This window comes from Artibeus jamaicensis, unplaced genomic scaffold (assembly GCF_021234435.1).
Source record: "Artibeus jamaicensis isolate MK-2021 breed Jamaican fruit bat unplaced genomic scaffold, CSHL_Jam_final contig_354, whole genome shotgun sequence".
In the NCBI taxonomy this organism is placed as follows: Eukaryota; Metazoa; Chordata; class Mammalia; order Chiroptera; family Phyllostomidae; genus Artibeus; species Artibeus jamaicensis.
In genome coordinates, this window is record NW_026521803.1 from 6,623,157 (window position 1) to 6,641,816 (window position 18,660).

Genomic DNA, 18,660 nt, shown 5'->3' on the forward strand with positions numbered 1-18,660 from the left:
CAGCTCTGACTAATCTGTTCAGAAAAAACAGTGCTGCATGCCTTTTTGTGGCAGAAAGCCTATACAAAGTAGATTGAACCTCAAAGACACTTTACAAAATTCTTGGCTCCCCGGGTATTTGGGAGAGAAAAAGGTTCATTGGAGAGAAAAAGAAACTAACCTAAGAACAGACTAAAGAATTGTTTCAGAGGACATTTCAAAAGCCTCATACTTGAAAGCCCATTTTTTTGCTATTTGGTTGTCCGAGTGCCCACAGAGGCCACAGAACACTGACATGCATCGGTTTACAGCAGGGGGTCCGACCCAAGGGCCGCACGCAGCCCAGGATGGCTGTGAATGCGGCCCAACACAAAATTATAAATTTACTTAAAACCTTATTTAGTTTTATTACGAAGTTTCATACTAAGTTTTATTGCTTAGGTATGTACATTTTCTATATTAATGATCACAAACTTGGGACCTGCTCAATGATTTTAAAAGATTATGGAAAGGGCCACTATAGAATTAGGGTTTTTATGTGAGGGCTGTTTTCCTTATCTGTGGTGGCAGATATCATGAAAATTATGCATGGACCTTTATTTTGCTCATCAGTTTCCGTTAGTGTTCATGTATTTAATGTGTGGCCCAAGACAACTCTTATTCCAGTGTGGCCCAGAGATGCCAAAAGGTTAGGCACCCCCGGTTTACAGGATAGCAGATTTTTTCAGTGTATTTAACCCATCACAATACTAGGTTGGCCTTTCCTAGGTCAGTGTAGATTCATTTTATTCCTCCTCTAACATATTCACCACCCCAACCACATAATAGTTTTAAAAAGTTACCTGCATCTCCTTTGGAAATGATGGCCCTCCTGTGTCTTGTTGTACTGTTCGGATGAGGTAGGAGACAGTGGGCTGTCTCCAGGTGTGTGGGCGTTCTCTTTGATGGTGGTTTGTGAAGAGACATGCTTGGTCAGAAAATCTAAACTCAGACAGCAGACTTTATAGAAGCATGGGAACTCGTGTTGTCTGCACTAGCTTGAGAGTGTCCCTAGATTTAGGAAGGTAAACATGAAGGTGCAGTCCTGGTGGGCCGGGAACTATAGAGCTCTTCGCTGCATGAGATTGCCCTGCATGTTATCGCAAGGTTTCAACATGTATGTAGAAAGTCAACTAAATGCCAGGTATTCATCCAACCCTACACTGTGGGGGCGACTTCTCCGTAAGTCCCACCAGTGCCACGGACACTTGTGAATGAGTAAATATGGCCAAGACATGCTGGATCTGTTTAGGGGCGGAGGAGTGGGCTGTGGCCAGTTTCTCAGGGGAGACAAAGGTCAGCAGCGGCCAGTTTCTCCGAGGAGAAAAAGGCCCAGAGCTCCTTCTTCCATAGCCTTTTACTGGGTTGTAATACACAGGAACACAGGGCGGCAACGATCAAACAGTAGATAACATTTCAAAGAGATCTGAGGGCTTCAGAGTCTGAGTCAGTGCCTGTGAGGGAGAGAGTTGCAGAAACTTTGGGAGAGGTACTCATTTCCTCTCGGACCCTTATCATATGAATGAAAGCACTCTTAGCAGATTTCACAGGTTTATCAGCAAGTCTTTGTGATGCCAGATTTTTTCCTCAGGACACGCTCTAGCAAGGCAAGGAGCTGCACCTCTCCCTAACAGGTATTCAAGCTTAAGAGGATTAGAACCAGGAAGTGCTTCTGCCAGAGGACATGGGAACTTGGGCTTTGTCAAAGCTGGGGGGCGAGAGTTCCTTGCTCTTAGTTGCAGCCCGCCCCCAGTCCTTCCATGAAGGCCTCCCAAGTGATCGAGTCTGGCTTAGGTTCCCCCCCCCGCTGTGAGGGGTCTTACCTGTCATTGACTTCCAACCAAGCTTTGGGGGCAGGGAGAGGAACTGAGGCAGCATTTGCTACCAGAGACAAGCTTTGTTTCCTGCGGCTGGCATTCCAAAGGTTGTCTCTCGCCCTTAGCCACAAGGGGTAGAGATACAATTCCTAAAATCAGGCAGAGCGGTCTACAACACTACAGGTACCAAATAGTGTCTCCACACATTTTCAACCATTGGAGGATCTCAGGCTGAAAATATCACAGATTGCCCAGTTAAAGTTACGTTCTGTGTCTATTACCTTTTTGTTGTTTTGAACTGATTGTTTAATTATTCCAGTGGAAGATTGGTTGTACCCCAAGGTTAATCTCAAGACATAAGAGTAGGCTTCCCTGCTCACAAAGAGATTCCTCTTCCACTGCAGTACTTGGAGGTACTAGAGTGATGATAATAGAGAATGCCTCCTTTCCTGGTAGCTGCTCCATAAATAAATGTAGGGTAGAATGAATGATCTCAGGCAGCATGTCATTCATTTATTCATCCAATAAGCACTTATGTCAAGTGCCTACCACCTGTCAACAAAGAGCAGACGAGGTCCCTGGTTTCACAGAACTGATATTCTAGCAGAGAACAATGCATAAGTGCCTGCATGAAACACTCGCAGATAGTGACAGGTACTGTGAGGGTTTCTAACTGTGGAAAGGGCTTCAGAGGGTACAGAGGGACTACTTAGATCTCATCTCCAGACAAGACCTTGCTGAGGAGGCCACCTTGGAGCTGAGGCCTGAACAGTCAGAAGAAGCCAGCAGGGGAAGATACAGAGAAAGCGCATTGCAACCTGGAGTGCGCTGTGCCAACAGATTTCTCAGCACTTAGGAAAACAAAAATGAAAAATAAGGGTGGTATTGATGCCCTGTCATTCTAGTAAGAAATAATAATTGTCAGCTTATTAAGGGAATAGCTCCTCCTCATTAAAAGATCTATTTATATTAGAATTTTCTTTATGTTTAATAGTCATAAAAACTTGTGATAACTTGGTTATTTTGACCAATTATGTGCAAATAGTAATTATAATGGTGACTCAATTCAGCATGAATATGTGATACTTAGATTTTTGTGTCCCAGGAAATTTTTAATTTTTTAAATTGAAAAATATTTATATTTTATTGATCAGTGAAAGATGCTTAAGCACAAAAATATATTACATTAGGATAAAGTTCTCTGAGGAAAGTAGAATGGAAATAAGAGTTTAAAGAGAAAATGTAATGAGATAAAATTTCTTACTGTTAAAGAAAAAACTTGGTTGGATATTTGCTTACATGAATGATGCTGGGTATCAATTTGTCATATTTAGATTCCATTGGGTAGATTTTAAAGAGGGTGAAATAGTTTCATTTTATGTTTATTTTTATTTTTTTGAGTTTGTGTTTTTATTTTATTTTTTTTAATTTTATTGATTATGCTGTTACAGTTGTTCTATTCCCCGTTTCATTCCCCTCCACCCTACCCCCCCGTCCCCACCATTACCCCCCCTTTAGTTTATGACCAAGTGTCTCAAGTCCTTTAGATTCTATATTTCCCATGCTATTCTTGCCCCCTCATCTATTTTCTATCTACTGTCTATGCTACTTATTTTTTGTACCTTCTCCCCCTTTCTCCTCCTCCCACTCCCCTGTTGCTAACCCTCCTTGAAATCTTCATTTCTATGTTTCCACTCCTGATCTAGCTGTCCTTTTAGTTTGCTTTCGTTTTAGGTGTGGTTGTTAATAACTGTGAGTTTGTTGTCCTTTCACTGTTCATGTTTCTTTAACTTCTTTTTCTTAGATAAGTCCCTTTAACATTTCATATAATAAGGGCTTGGTGATGATGAACTCCTTGAATTTGATCTTATCTGAGAAGCACCTTATCTGTCCTTCCATTCTAAATGAAAGTTTTGCTGGATAGAGCAATCTTGGTTGTAGGTCTTTGGATTTCATGACTTGGAATACCTCTTTCCAGCCCCTTCTTGCCTGTAAGGTTTCTTTTGAGAAATCCACTGACAGTCTGATGGGGACTCCTTTGTAGGTGACTGTCCCCTTAGCTCTTGCTGCTTCTAGGATTCTCTCCTTCATTTTAATTTTGGCTAATGTAATGATGATGTGTCTTGGTGTGTTCCTTCTTGGGTCCAACTTCTTTGGGACTCTCTGAGCTTCCTGGATTTCCTGGGAGTCTATTTCCTTTGCCAGATTGCGGAAATTCTCCTTTATTATTTGTTCAAATAAGTTTTCCACTGGTGGCTGTGCCTTTCCCCCTTCTGGTACCCCTATAATTCGGATGTTGGAGCATTTAAAGATGTCCTGGAGGTTCCTAAGCCTCTCCTCATTTTTTTGAATTCTTGCTTCTTCACTCTTTTCTGTTTGGCCATTATTTGCTTTCTTCTGGTCCACTCCATTGATTTGAGTCCCAGTTTCCTTTTCATTGCTATTGGTGTCCTGTGCAATTCCATTCATTTCAATTAGTTTTGCCTTCATATATTTGTCTAATTTGTGGCTATAATCAACCAGTTCTGTGAGGATCCTGATCACCAATGTTTTAAACTGTGCGTCTGAGAGTTTTGCTATTTCTTCATCGCTTAGATCTATGGGCTCTGGGGCTTTGAGATCTTCTTGCACCATTTTTGGTCTGTTCTGGCCCTTTAAGTGTGAGAAGTGGCGCCTTGGGCTCCCAGGTCGCTGGTTTGTGATGCTGTATGTGGGGGCGTGGTCAGAGCAGGGAAATGGCGACCCCCTCTGCTGTTTCTCACAGCTGGGTGAGGAGCAGCGCCTTAGGTGGTTCACCTGGGCCGGGCCACTCAGAATCGCTGGGTTATGATGCTGTATGTGGAGGTGGGGTCATAGCAGGGAAATGGCGGCGCCCTCCACTGCCGCTTGCCGCGGGGATCCGCCGGCCCAGTCCAACCGCCCACTCCCTTGCCTGTCCACCCGCGCACAAATGCGCGACCACAGTCAACACGCAGCACCGCTCCCCCGCTGTCTCCCCCGCGGTCGCTCGCCTGGTCGCTCGCTCGGTCGCTCACTAGGTCTAACCCTGTGCCTGCGATCCTCGAGCCTGAGTCCGTCTGACCAAGTTTTCCTGTGCAACCCCGCTTCACCAGGCGCTGGTTTCGCCCCTTACCGGTCAGGCTGAAGAATTTGTTAACGGACTTCCGAAAAGTTCAATTTTTCGTGTTCTGGCTGTGTTTTCTGTTGCTAATATTTAGTTGTCTCTAAACTTGGTTGTGTGAGAAGGCACGGCACTTCCACCTATGCCTCCATCTTGGCGGAAGTCCAAATAGTTTCATTTTAAAAATATTACTTTAAATACACAGGAAAATTAAAAGTTGCTATTGTTTCAGTTTATATTGAAAAATGACAAACACAAGAGCATATGTAACTTTTTTAGTTTCATTATAGGATGAATCAGAAGAAAAACACTTGAATATTATTGCTTTAGGGATATCTTCTGCTTTTCTTTGCATGACAAACTCTCAAAAAATGTTGATATAATTAGATAAAGGAAAGCAGGAAATTAACATTTTTGAGAGTCAGGTACTTCATAAGAGTGTTCTTTACATAGGCAAAGTTACTATTATTGATAGTTATTATTATGATTAACTGTAGTTTTCACAACTACTTTATAAGACAAAAATTCTTACTTGCACCACTTTATAAAGTCACTGAGGTTTAGAGACTGTCAACATTAAGAAACATCCAAACCTGTAAGAATCTTTTTGTGAGTTTATTTGAGCCAAACTGATGACAATTGCCAGGAACCTCAACGGACTGAGAAAATGCTTCAGAGAATGGCAGTTCTACATCTTTATGCATTACAGTCAGAAGAGAGGGCATTAGTGGTTACGTGAAATCCGTTGGTGATTGATCAGGGAGGCAGGAGAAGGCAAAGTGGGGAAACTTCTGGGATTGAGTAAAAAGTAATATGGTAGACCACATTTCTTTTAAATAGGTGGAACAGGATAGTTACCAGTCAACAATTAACTCAATACCAATGAAGGGATTTGTGGTCTCCATGTTCATGCTTTGTCTTGCATGTGTGCTTTGAGGTTTCTGGAAAAAGGAAATTATTTTGACATTGTAAACGAATGTTACCATAGATGCAAAAAGGCAATAGATGAGTTTAATTAAGGTAAATAAAGATTGACTTTTGTCAGGGAAGATTCTAGCCCAGGACATGACTACCTGCCATAAACTGCTTTTACTTAATAAGTTTTCATTTCAGACCATCCTTTGTGGTTACTTTAGGTCTCTGACTTAATCAGGCCCCCTTGAATTTGTAACGTTTAGTATGTTGCCCCTTTTCATCCACAGTAGATTAAGGATCTGGTCCAATCACACACCTAGAAAATACAGCAGTCAGGATTAAAAGCCAGGTCAGCCTGCCTGCAAAGGCGTTTTACCACCTCACTGCTTTGAATCTGACCTCTCCCTTTTCTCTTCACTCTACAAGTTTTTGACTGACCATACATTAGTTTCTCTTTACAACTTTTTGGCACCTTCTCTGACAAATATATAAAATGTATGACTGAATAGACTCTATTTATTTAAGACTTATTGTACATTAAGAAATCCAGGGTTCTATCAATAGTGTATTCATTTTTTATAGCCTTCAGTTATGATTGGTAAGGTTTTATCTTTATTTGAAGTTGATTATATCGAATGGACTGCCTGTGAACTCTTTCTCTTACAAGCCTTTCTATCAAATCACCCAAAACTAGGTTGAAAAACACTTTAAAGGTTTTGAGCCCACTCTTTAATTATATTTCTTTTTATAATTTGAAATACTAATTATAAATATGTCCCTGATGTAATTCTTATTAACATATGCTGGCAAATGACTCTCCTGTTATTTATTACATGGAATCAAGGCCCAAATTTTGAGGTTATACAAGTGTCAGTCAAAAACACCTTGTGTTTTCCATAAAATATGTATGACATATTGTATAGACAAAAAAATGTACTATTGTGTGTATTTTAAAAAGAAACTAAGCAGTACAGCCATGTTCATAGTAGCACTATTCAAAATGTCCAAAAGGTGGAAGCAATCCAAGTGTCAAAAGGTGAATGGGTAAACAAAATGTGATACATACACACAATGGAGTAGTATTCGGCTTTAAAGCAGAAGGGAATTGTGACACATGTGACCACATGAATAAACCTTGAGGACATTATGCTAAGCAAAATAAGCTTGTCACAAAAGAACAAATACTGTATGATCCCATTTATATGAGGTACCTAGAGTAGTCAAATGTTTAGAGACAGGAAGTATAATGGTGGTTTCAAAGGGCTGGGAGGAGGGAGAAATGGAGAGTTGTAGTTTAACTGTAACAGTTTCAGTTTGGGAAAATGAAAAAGTTGTGGCAATGAATGGTGGAGTTGGCTGTACAATACTGTGAATATACTTAATGCCACTGAAATGTGCACTTAAAATGGTTAAATTAGTAAATTTTGTTATGTATGTTTTACCACACACACACACACAAACCTTATGCCATAGATAGGTCTTTACTAAACAAAGGCATGAATCATAGATTGTTTCAAAAAGTAAATTATTATACATTAAATTCAAAAGCAAATTGAAAGAATTCCTTGTTAATTAGAAATTGGGATATGCACAGTAGAAGTGATAGAACACAGATACCTTGGTGATTTAATGTTTAATACACAAATACATGTAAAGAACTATTAATGTACCATAGAACACAGTAATACATACATTTGGTATTTTGAAAATGAATTTTTATTGTAACTCAACGTGAATAGTTTTTAAATTGTCATTCAACCTAAGATAATTAACAATATTTCATAATATGTAAATGACAAACATCCCTGCAACTACATTTATTGTGTTATCCTATGTGTTTCAGGGTTTTCAGGTCTCAGCTAAGGCCGTGATTCTACTTGCTGGAGGTAGGATGCATCAGCTCTTCTTATCTTTAAAAAAAAACAATAATCAAAATATTAATAAGTTACTTATAGACTGAGTATATTTTTTCTTGGAATAAAAGTGCAGATGAATAATACAATAAACACTGTTGGCTTCTAAAAAAATTAACACATAGCAAAATAACAAAACCCTTATGTATGGATAATTTTAATGGCACCATTTGAAGGAATCTTCACAGTTCCCCTAGTTTGCTGAACTTCTGACCCTGCCTCTGATGTGAAACTAGTGTTTGTTCTGTACTCTGCGTATACACAATGTTTGCTCTTAAACTTCTGTTGCTTGTGACTGTTGACCCGGAGAAGGAATATATCTGCCAAGAATGATTCCCGATGGTACCTGGGCCCAAATCCCTAACCAGTCTAGCAGCCATTGCTGACACACACCTCTCAAGCACACTACATGTCCAGGAAAACCTATGGACTGAGCGGCCAAGCCTTCACCACTGTGTTCCTGCAGTTTGCGCCCACCCATACAAAGGAGTTCCTAGAATCCTGTTTCAACCAATGGGCTGAGACCTGCCCTGTCCAATTGAAGCTGAGCAGCTACACCTTCATTTGCATCTTTATAGACCAATTAGAGTAGTTCCATAACAGTCAATCAGGATGCACAATTTCAACCAGATCGTTTGCAAATAAATGATGCAAATTTGGATTCTTCATTTGCATGAAAATGGCCCCCAATAAGGGACCATTTTCATGCAAATGGTCTGTGCAGGGCAGGTACTTTATATAAGTGGGCCTCCCCTATATATCTGAGGAGCACACATTCAGCTTCAACCTGAGACTGCATTTCTCTGGTTTGCAAACTGTCCACCTGAATAAAGTTTGTCCATTTACTTCACTTCAGACTGGGCACTCCTGTTGGCATTGGCTTGGTGGCAGCAACTTTTTATTGACATGACCTATTCCTTTATTCAAGGAGTTTTTTATGTATGCCTTTCATGATGATCATGTAGGTAAGAACCAATCAACAAGTACATATTGACTGCTTGGGATGTGCGAGAAGTTCTGTTACAACCTGTAAATGTTGATCCCAGTCCCGGCAACTGTGAAAGTTGGTATATGGAAATAAAACACTTTGCAAACCAATCAAAAAAGTCAGGCACTCAAGAAGCTAGATTACTTGATGAGAGTTCCAAAAGAAGGTTCTAGATATACACTCTACCCTATAAAATTGGAATTCACGTTTTAGCAAGCTACATACTTGCAACTACAGCACCACAAAAATATTTACATAATTGGAAATGATGAGGTAATTCTTCATCTTTTTCTTAGTGTTTTTCTCTCTCACTGTTGGTAGGTTTGAGACCCTCATGAGTTGATATAATCTGAATACTGACAAATCTTATTCACTCTATTGAATAGGATGCACAAAAGAAGAAATTCAGTTGGTAAGCAAACTTGGAAGAATGTCCATTCTCTTGAGTAATCAAAAACATACAAGTTATAACAGTAAGGTAAAATTTTCATTTATTAGTAAAGTTTTAAAAATTAAAATGCTAGTTAGGATATGAAAAAGTGGTACTTCAGACATCACCACTATCAAATAGGCAAGGAAAATAAAATGTTAACCTTTAAATAAATAATTCCATTTCTTGGAATCCATCTAAAAAAATCAGCAGAAAATGTGAATAAGAAAAAAATAGTAAGATGATAATAAAGGTTTTTTTGAAATGGTGAAATTATGGGTAATTTTTGTCTTCTAAATTTTTGGATTTTGTGATCTTTTTACTTTTAGAATTCAAAAACTATAAATTAAAAAGAAAAACATTAAGATTGCTTTTGTGAAAGATCACCTTATGAGCCTTATTAGTAAGTAATGTGCTCAGTATCTCAATTTCTCAATATCTTATTTTACATTGTCATTACACCCTCATCATTACAAAATCTGCAAACAGATGATATTATTGAAAATATTTTTATTTGGCCGTGGCCAGTGTGGATCAGTTGGTTGCGTGTTGTCCTGCAAAGTGAAAGGATGAAGGTTCAATTCCTGGTCAGGGAACATGCCTGGGTTGCAGGTTTGGTCCATCTCTCCCATCAGTGTTTCTCTCCCTCTCTTTCTCTCTCCCTTTCCCTCTCTGTAGAATCAATAAAAGAAAAAAGTTTTAAAAAATATTTTTATTTGGATATAAGTGCATAGTCAATACCTATTTGAGCACTGGCACATTGTTTTCTTCTCAAAAACCTATCATGTTTCGCTGTGCCCTATAGAGTTCAAGTCCCAGGTATATAGCTGTCTGACTTCCCCTTCGATTTTGTGAGTAAGACAGCATTCTTCCATTTCTTTCAGCGGGGCTGGTCTTGGTTATTACAACAAAAGAACCCAGACTCACATAGGTGGAGGTTCCTGAACACAGGAAGCACAGAGGCCCCTGCTGGGAGAGGTAGGTTTAAGGGGACTTCTTAACATCTCTTGTACCAAAACACTCCACTCCTCTTGCTCTGTTTGCTCACACTTTCCCTTTTTTGGAATTGTTTTTGAAACGTCCTTCCCTTCCACCTCCACATTTTAATTTTATACATATAAAATAAAAATATATTCTATATAATAAAATTACATGTATTTATATATAAAATAACTATATATGTATAATGCTATTTTGAGAAAGGAAAGGAGAATGGTACAGGGAGGGAGGGAGGGAAGAAAAACAGCAAAGGAGAGAAGGTGAGTGGGAAAGGAAGAGAAAAAAGAAATATGTTCAACTGAGAAAGTTCTCCCCCTTCAGGAAAGTAAGTGACCCTCCCCTCAACTTCCAGAGGCCCTCACCTTTGGGCACTCATGGGATGGTTTGCATTACTATTTCCTGTGTGTATCTTTTACAACCCCATACTGGCCACTGGAAAAAAGCTCATTTGAGAAAGGATCTTATTGAATTCACTACTATCCACTCCACAGTGCCTGCACCCTGTGTCTTCACTTAGTAGATGGCTCTGATATTGGTTGTTTGATATCAGTTGAAAAACATTCCTCTAGAACTCAGAGGTGAAGATGGAGGCAGCAAACCCAGTAATTTTTAGCTTAATTATACATTGATGGCGACCTACTAACAGGGTCCTTTATGAATAATAACTGAGAATTAAATCATAATTATTCTTTAAGATAGATCATATTACCAAAGGAGTATATTATATACAGTTTTAATTGTGCCACAAATTTAGAAGTTATTTAGCCATAACCCACTTAACCATTTTCTTGTTTTTAGACAGATTGTTTTTAATATTTTACTATCTTAAATAATTTTTCAAATGTAGACTTGGGGTAGAGAGAGACTTTTAATCAAATTTAGATTTATTCCTTAGGATTGACTCCAGAAGTAAAGTTATTTTATCAAGAAGAAATTTTATGGCTCTGGACATGTATAATCATGTAGCTTTTTAAAAAGGCAAAAACAGTTTATATCCCCCCACCCCCACCCCAACAACATATAAGAATGCCCATTTCATCACACTCCTGTCAGGATTTTGTATTTTTTTTTCTAATTTGCAAATTTGATAGGCAAAAAATTCTATTTTGTCTTTTTAGTTTTCATGTATTTGATTATTAATGAGGTTGAACATATTTTTCAGGTATTTTAAAACCAGTTTTTTTTTTTAATGAATCATATGTCTGTCAACATTCCTAATCAGGCACTCTGCTTACCAAGTTTTAAAATGTTCCTTAAAATGCTGTACAGCTTTTTCCAGCATGTAACTTACAAAGTTAGAACTCTCAGCACTTTCTTCAAGAGGGATCTGGAGCGTGAAATTGGGGGAAGGCAGAATGCTGAAGTCCATCATTGTTTCATCTTGTTTGGAAAAATTTCCTTGGTGAACACCTGGAACTACCTGAGAAGAAGGATTATACAGTAAAGAATTACTAAATACCAGTGCACAATCAGGATTAATTTAATACCACATTAGTCAGGATAGGCTAGGTTGTGCTGTGGTAACAAACTTGCCCCAACAGTCCAGTAGTTTCATACAACAAAAATTTATTTCTCACTCATGTAATATATCTATTGAGGGCTCTGCACCACCTAGACATTCAAGACTCATTGACAGAGTCATGTCTTGGTTATAGCTCATGGAAACATGGCTCTCTTTGTAGCCTCAGTAGAGAAAAAGAATGGGTAAGCACACAGCTCTTCACTATCCCAGTTTAGAAATAACCCTTGTCATTTTTGTTCATATTCATTGATCAGAGCTTGCCACATGGTACCACTTAACTGTAAGAGGAGCTGGAAAATTCAAGTGAGCAAATATTAACATAATGTACCAAGTTTTATACTAAGTTTTCCTACAAAATTTACAATTTATGGTTGTGTTATGATTTTTGTAAGAACCAGTCATCTGAAATGTGTGACAGTTACCTCTTAATGACTTCTCAAGTGCACATACTTTGATTTATTTTATTTTATTTTATTTTTTTAAATTGATTATGCTGTTACAGTTGTTCTATTCCCCCCTTCATTCCCCTCCACCCTGCCCCCCCATCCCCACCATTACCCCCCCTTTAGTTTATGTCCATGTGTCTCAAGTCCTTTAGATTCTATATTTCCCATGCTATTCTTGCCCCCCCCCCATCTATTTTCTATCTACTGTCTATGCTACTTATTTTCTGTACCTTCTCCCCCCATCTCCTCCTCCCACTCCCCTGTTGCTAACCCTCCTTGAGATCTTCATTTCTATGTTTCCACTCCTGATCTAGCTGTCCTTTTAGTTTGCTTTCGTTTTAGGTGTGGTTGTTAATAACTGTGAGTTTGTTGTCCTTTCACTGTTCATGTTTCTTTAACTTCTTTTTCTTAGATAAGTCCCTTTAACATTTCATATAATAAGGGCTTGGTGATGATGAACTCCTTGAATTTGATCTTATCTGAGAAGCACCTTATCTGTCCTTCCATTCTTTCTAAATGAAAGTTTTGCTGGATAGAGCAATCTTGGTTGTAGGTCTTTGGATTTCATGACTTGGAATACCTCTTTCCAGCCCCTTCTTGCCTGTAAGGTTTCTTTTGAGAAATCCACTGACAGTCTGATGGGGACTCCTTTGTAGGTGACTGTCCCCTTAGCTCTTGCTGCTTCTAGGATTCTCTCCTTCATTTTAATTTTGGCTAATGTAATTATGATATGCCTTGGTGTGTTTCTTCTTGAGTCCAACTTTTTTGGTACTCTCTGAGCTTCTTGGATTTCTTGGAAGTCTATTTCCTTTGCCAGATTGGGGAAATTTTCTTTTATTATTTGTTCAAATAAGTTTTCCACTGGTGGCTGTGTCTTTCCCCCTTCTGGTACCCCTATAATTCGGATGTTGGAGCATTTAAAGATGTCCTGGAGGTTCCTAAGACTCTCCTCATTTCTTTGAATTCTTGCTTCTTGACTCTTTTCTGTTTGGCCATTATTTGCTTTCTTCTGGTCCACTCCATTGATTTGAGTCCCAGTTTCCTTTTCATTGCTATGGGTTTCCTGTGGAATTCCATTCATTTCCATTAGTTTAGCCTTCATATGTTTCTCTAATTTGTGGCTATAATCAACCAGATCTGTGAGGATCCTGATGACCAGTGTTTTAAACTGTGCGTCTGAGAGTTTTGCTATTTCTTCGTCGCTTAGATTTATCTCTGGGGCTTTGAGGTCTTCCTGCGACATTTTTGGTCTGTTCTGGCCCTTTAAATGTGAGAAGTGGCGCCTTGGACTCCCAGGTCGCTGGGTTGTGACGCTGTATGTGGGGGCGTGGTCAGAGCGGGGAAATGGCGGCGCCCTCTACTGCGGCGGCGGCTGGTCCAACCGCCCACTCCCTCACCTGTCTGCTCGCCCGCAAATAGGCAACCGCAGTCAACACGCAGCACCGCCTCCCCACTGTCTCCTCTGCAGTCGCTCACCCGGTGGGTTGCTCGGTCGCTCACGAGGTCCAATCCTGCGTTTGGAACCCGTGCGTCTGGATTCGCGCGTCTGGATTCCGCGCCCGGGTCCCGGGTCCGACCCAGTCCTCCTGTGCAACCCCTCACGAGACGCCGGTTTCGCCCCTTACCGGTCGGGCTGAAGAATTTGTTGTTAACGGACTTCCGAAAAGTTCAATTTTCCACGTTCTGGTTGTGTTTTCTGATGCTAATATTTAGTTGTCCCTAAACTTGGTTGTGTGAGAAGGCACGGCACATCCACCTATACCTCCATCTTGGCGGAAGTCCATACTTTGATTTTAATACTTTAAATGAAATTGTTTTGACATGCAACTTGATGTAACCTAAAGAGAACTATTTTGAAATGTTTTCAAATAAATACCCTTATAAAGAAAACTAAATCAAAGTGTTAAAAAGACAAATTAAAATTGTTAATTTCTTAATTCTAGCTTATAAGAGAATAGCTAACACAGGTTTTCCCTTGTGGCAAATATAATACATATAAAAACTGCATAAAGCATGTATGTCTAGTTTAATAAATAATTATATAGCTAACACCATGTAACTACAAACCAAAGGGCATACCTTTTTTCACCTGCTAGAATTTGTATGTTTTTCACACAAAGTTCCTTTTCAGTACTAGCTATTACATGGCCTTGCACTTTTATTTTACATGATGAATTAAGAACTGTTTTGAGAAAAATAACTTTTACAGGCAGATCAGCAAAGGGGGTAAGCCACTGATTCTGGAGAAAATGTTGCTTGGGTTTGAATCCCCATTCTTCCATTTACTGGCTGTGATCTCAGACTAGTTGTTCAATTTCTCTGTGCCTCATTCTAAAAATTTGGAAAAGAAAATTACTCATCTTATAGGACCATTGAGGATAGTAAATGATCTCATATATGGAGAAGTTCTTAGAACGTTTCCTGACACATAGTAGGTGCTCTTTGGTGATGATTATTATAAAAACATATCATTAAAAACCACAATTTATTTCATATGGAGGTTTTTATACTGAAGTGCCTTATTATCAACATAAAGAATTTTTGACAAATCTATTAGTGTTACTCAAAAACACTAGAATGAAATCAAAGTGTAGCATGAAATGGAAAATACTATGATAAGAATAGTTAAATATTGGCTGTTCCTATGTCAAGATTGAAAGCACTGATAAATGTTTCCTTAAATTTTTATTCTTCAAGACAAAACTTTTTTCTCATTAAAGTATATATTTGTGAGGATGATCAAATATTTTAAATTATTTTGTCCTCCTAGGGTGTAACCTAGTGAGTAATAGAACCCGAGAGTAAGTAGGGACCAGAACTGTGGCTTTCAGAACCTTTTGACTGCGGTCTGCAGTAGCAAATACATTTTACATCATAACTCAAAGCACACATATGTCTACATATATGTATATACACATATTTGTATACACACATAAACATACACATAATGGAAATGAAAATTCCATGACAGGCATATGACATTAAGTGTAATTAAGTGTAATATCTTCTCTTATAGTCTGAACTATTCTGTTTGTTGTTTTAGTTTGCTGATTGTGTCTCTCTAAACTTATTTATTAAACTACACATGAGCCACAACCTTGCAGTTTCAAAGAGAGTGAAACACTATCTTAAAGAAATTTAATAGGTCAGATTCCCTAGAAGCAGAGTCTGAGACTTTAACACAAGTGCTATTGTTAAGGGTGCCTTCAGGTAAAACTTTCAAGGGGATGAGGCAAGCAAGATTGAGAAGAGGCGGAAGCTAGTCGAGGATGTGGCCTCAGGTGACCTCCAGCCTCAGTCTGATCTTTCTGGGAGCTCTGGAGCATAGGTAGCCCCAAGCACAAAACTTTGGAGAAGGTTGCAAGGCTGAGCGGTGAGTAGCAGCACCAGCTGGAGATGGTAGCTGGATCCCCAGGGATCAGGATAGGCCACCAACATTACATGCTGCATCTTCAGTTGCTTTCTGCAATGGTTTTTGTATCTGGTTTTTAAAGAAACTCATCAATACTGACCTTATCAGGAATTACTAGCCTGGCTCGCTTGCCCATTAATGTAATGGTATGGTGGGGAAGGGGTGGTCAGGAAAGAAATTCAGTCACTGTTAAAACTAGTAAGAACTATAATTTACAGAGTCCTTGTGTAAAAAACATATACTAATCACTTTACAGATACACATTTTAAAGTGCTATTATTAGTTCCATTTTCCAGGTGGAAAAATTGAGGCCTAGAAAGATTGAGGAACTTTTCCAAACTTACTCAGCTGGCAAGTTTCAGAGTTAGCTTTTGAACTCAGGTTGTTTAACCTAAAATTCTTCTCTCTTAAAGTCTATATTGGCCAAGTTTCTTCAGGGTTGCCTGTATCAGTAGAACACTTTTGCTCTAAGCAGAATGAGCCATCTCTGGATTAGAAACTATTTTGTGTTTTAAATAGGTTTTGTTTATACAAATTTTTGTTTTCTAAAGACCATGTAGTACATCATATCAAGTCAGCCTCTATACAATCACAACGGAAATATGAATATTCTCCTACGGCTTTCTTCAAATACATAAATTAACAGAAAATTCAACGTATGCACATGTAATCTCCACATCGGTTCTTGGATCCTCCATTACCTTCATGGAATTGAAGTTGTTCTCAGTTCCTGGAGTCTGGTTTGCCAGTTCAGTCACCCAGCCAAATTCCTTTCTCATCTTCTCCATCAGATATGTAGTATCCTCCAAATGATGCTGAGTCATCTGGAGGATCTGGATGTACTGCTGATTGGATATGTTGACCAATTTAAGGGCCTCATCCACTTTTGTGTGTAGTTCAGGAACATCAGGACAGTCTAGTAAAGAAGAAAGGTATTTGGTAAAGGAAAAGGTCCAAGAAATTTGGAACTGGGTGATGTGGTTTTAAATCCCAGCTTTTTAGCTTACTACATTATTTTCAGCCTTTTGACTTTGAGTGAGTTTCAATAAGGTAAAATGGGCAGGAATGAAATAATGTAAAGTGCCTGATCATATAGCGCACATTGTATAGATTTAGCAAATGTTACTCTTCCTCTTTCTTATTTCTGTGCTGTCTCTGAAGGTCATTAGAGCTACTCACTGATACTCTGATCAGGACACATCAGGGAATATGCTTCCCTGCCCCCTTGTTGTTGAGCACAAACTTCTTCAAAGAAATGTCTCACTCCTGGAAGAAGCCTTTGAGAAGAGTTTAGGATTCGTCATGCCCCCTTCCCCCTGACAGTGGAACTGGTTTTGCTCCACGTGGTGGAGGCTCTGTCATCCTGGATGAGGAGATGTGCGGTAAAGCCCTGGTTCAAACTCTGACACTCTGTAGAGTGAGAACTAAAGCTTTGTGTTTACAAGCCACTAAGATCCTCCAGTTCTTTGTTATTTTGGCCCATCAGCCCATCCAAATGGCATCAGGGTAATAGGAACTTATATAAGTATGCTGATGAACTGCTGGATATTATGTAAAGATTATCTGTAGACTGTGGAAGTGTCCATGTGTTAGAGCATCTGAAATCATAAGAGATCATTGCTGTGGAGAAAGACCACAGCCACTATAAACCATGTCTTTTGCTACTTACTAAAAAACCATGCCTTTAGCGAGATAGAAGTGGGAACAAATATAACAACCAGAAGCCAGGTGACTACCTCATCTCAGATCTTAAATACCACTTATTGGTTGTTTTTTTTTTTTTTTTGATACATAGACATGACCCAAGGTTCTTTGGGGCCTCAACTTTTGCAGAGATTGTTTTGGGATCTTCAGGAGAGGAAGACCTTTGTACTTGCAAGTAAACACATTTGCAATAATGTATGTTTGAAAAGTAACTCAAGAAAACGTGAAATTGTCCTGACTTGTGTGGCTCAGTGCGCTGGGCATTGTCCTGCAAACTAAAAGGTCACCAGTCTGATTCTAGTCAGGGCACATGTCTGGGCTGTGGGTTTGGTCCCCTGTCAGCTGTGCATTCAGGAGGCAGCTGATCAATGTTTCTCTCACACATTGATGTTTCTCTCCCTCACTCTCTCCCTCACTAACCTTCTCTCTAAAAACAAATAAACAAAATCTTTTAAAAAAGAAAGAAAACAAATGTAGTCATACTTAACATGATACAGTATACATTTAAAAGAAGATGCAGATATCCTTTTAAAATATCTTTATTTGCAACTTCACAGTTGTTTAATTTTAGAATAGAATTTAAAGATTTTTTTTTTTAAATCATGAGGGGAAAGGTGGTGATTGTCTTCATGACCCTACATGATTCTAGGCAAGCAGAATTCTACAAGGGACACTCATTTACTCTTTTTAAGAGTGCTACCCAGTAAAAAGATTTCCCTAGGATGAAAGTAGAACTTCATGCAAAACACAATCATATTGGAAAGGAAAAAGTAAAACTTTATTCACAGATTTCATGATATTGTATATAGAAAGTCCTAAGTTATACATGCAGATGAAAAATGCTATTAAAACTAATAAACAATTCTGCAAGGTTGTACAACACATGACTAACATAAAAATCAATTGCATTTTATACACTAAAAATAAACAAATTAAAAATGAAATTAAGAAAACAGTTCCACCCAGCTGCTGTGGCTCAGTGGGTTGGGAGCTGGCCTGTGAATCAAAGAAAACGGTTCCATTTACAATGGCATCAGAAAAAAAAAATGCTTATGAACAAATTTTTAAAGACAAGTGCAAGACTTGTACACGAAAACTAGAAAACCCCACTAGTATTCATGGTTAGAGCATTATCCTGTATGCCAAAATTATAGGTTCAATCCTTGATCAGGGCATACACAAGAGTCAACCAATGAATACACAGATAAGAGAAACAACAAATCGATGTCTCACTGTCTCTCTCTCCTTGTTCTGTCAAACCAATGAGTAAAAATAAATAAATAAAAACATCTTTGAAAGAAATCAAATGACTTAAATGAAAAAATATTTATGTTCATGGAATGAAAGATTTAATATTGTTAAGAGAGCAACACTT

The 18,660-nt window shown here is 38.7% G+C and overlaps 1 protein-coding gene and 1 long non-coding RNA gene across 4 annotated transcripts in view; one reads left to right on the top strand and one right to left on the bottom strand.

Moving 5' to 3' along the window:
* The window catches only part of LOC119057694 (uncharacterized), a 34,563-nt gene that overhangs the window by 2,651 nt on the left and 13,252 nt on the right, over positions 1 to 18,660 (top strand). For both annotated transcript variants that reach the window (XR_008391388.1, XR_008391387.1), the window contains exons 2-3: positions 7,715 to 7,757; positions 10,087 to 10,180. This is a non-coding gene — a long non-coding RNA (uncharacterized LOC119057694). The remainder of the gene's footprint in view (positions 1 to 7,714; positions 7,758 to 10,086; positions 10,181 to 18,660) is intronic.
* CLUL1 (clusterin like 1) overlaps positions 11,433 to 18,660 on the bottom strand; it is a 33,170-nt gene continuing 25,942 nt past the window's right edge. For both annotated transcript variants that reach the window (XM_037156572.2, XM_037156573.2), the window contains exons 7-8: positions 16,283 to 16,497; positions 11,433 to 11,621 (exon numbers count right to left, since the gene is read on the bottom strand). In XM_037156572.2, coding sequence (XP_037012467.2) covers positions 11,433 to 11,621; positions 16,283 to 16,497 — 404 coding nt within the window. The remainder of the gene's footprint in view (positions 11,622 to 16,282; positions 16,498 to 18,660) is intronic.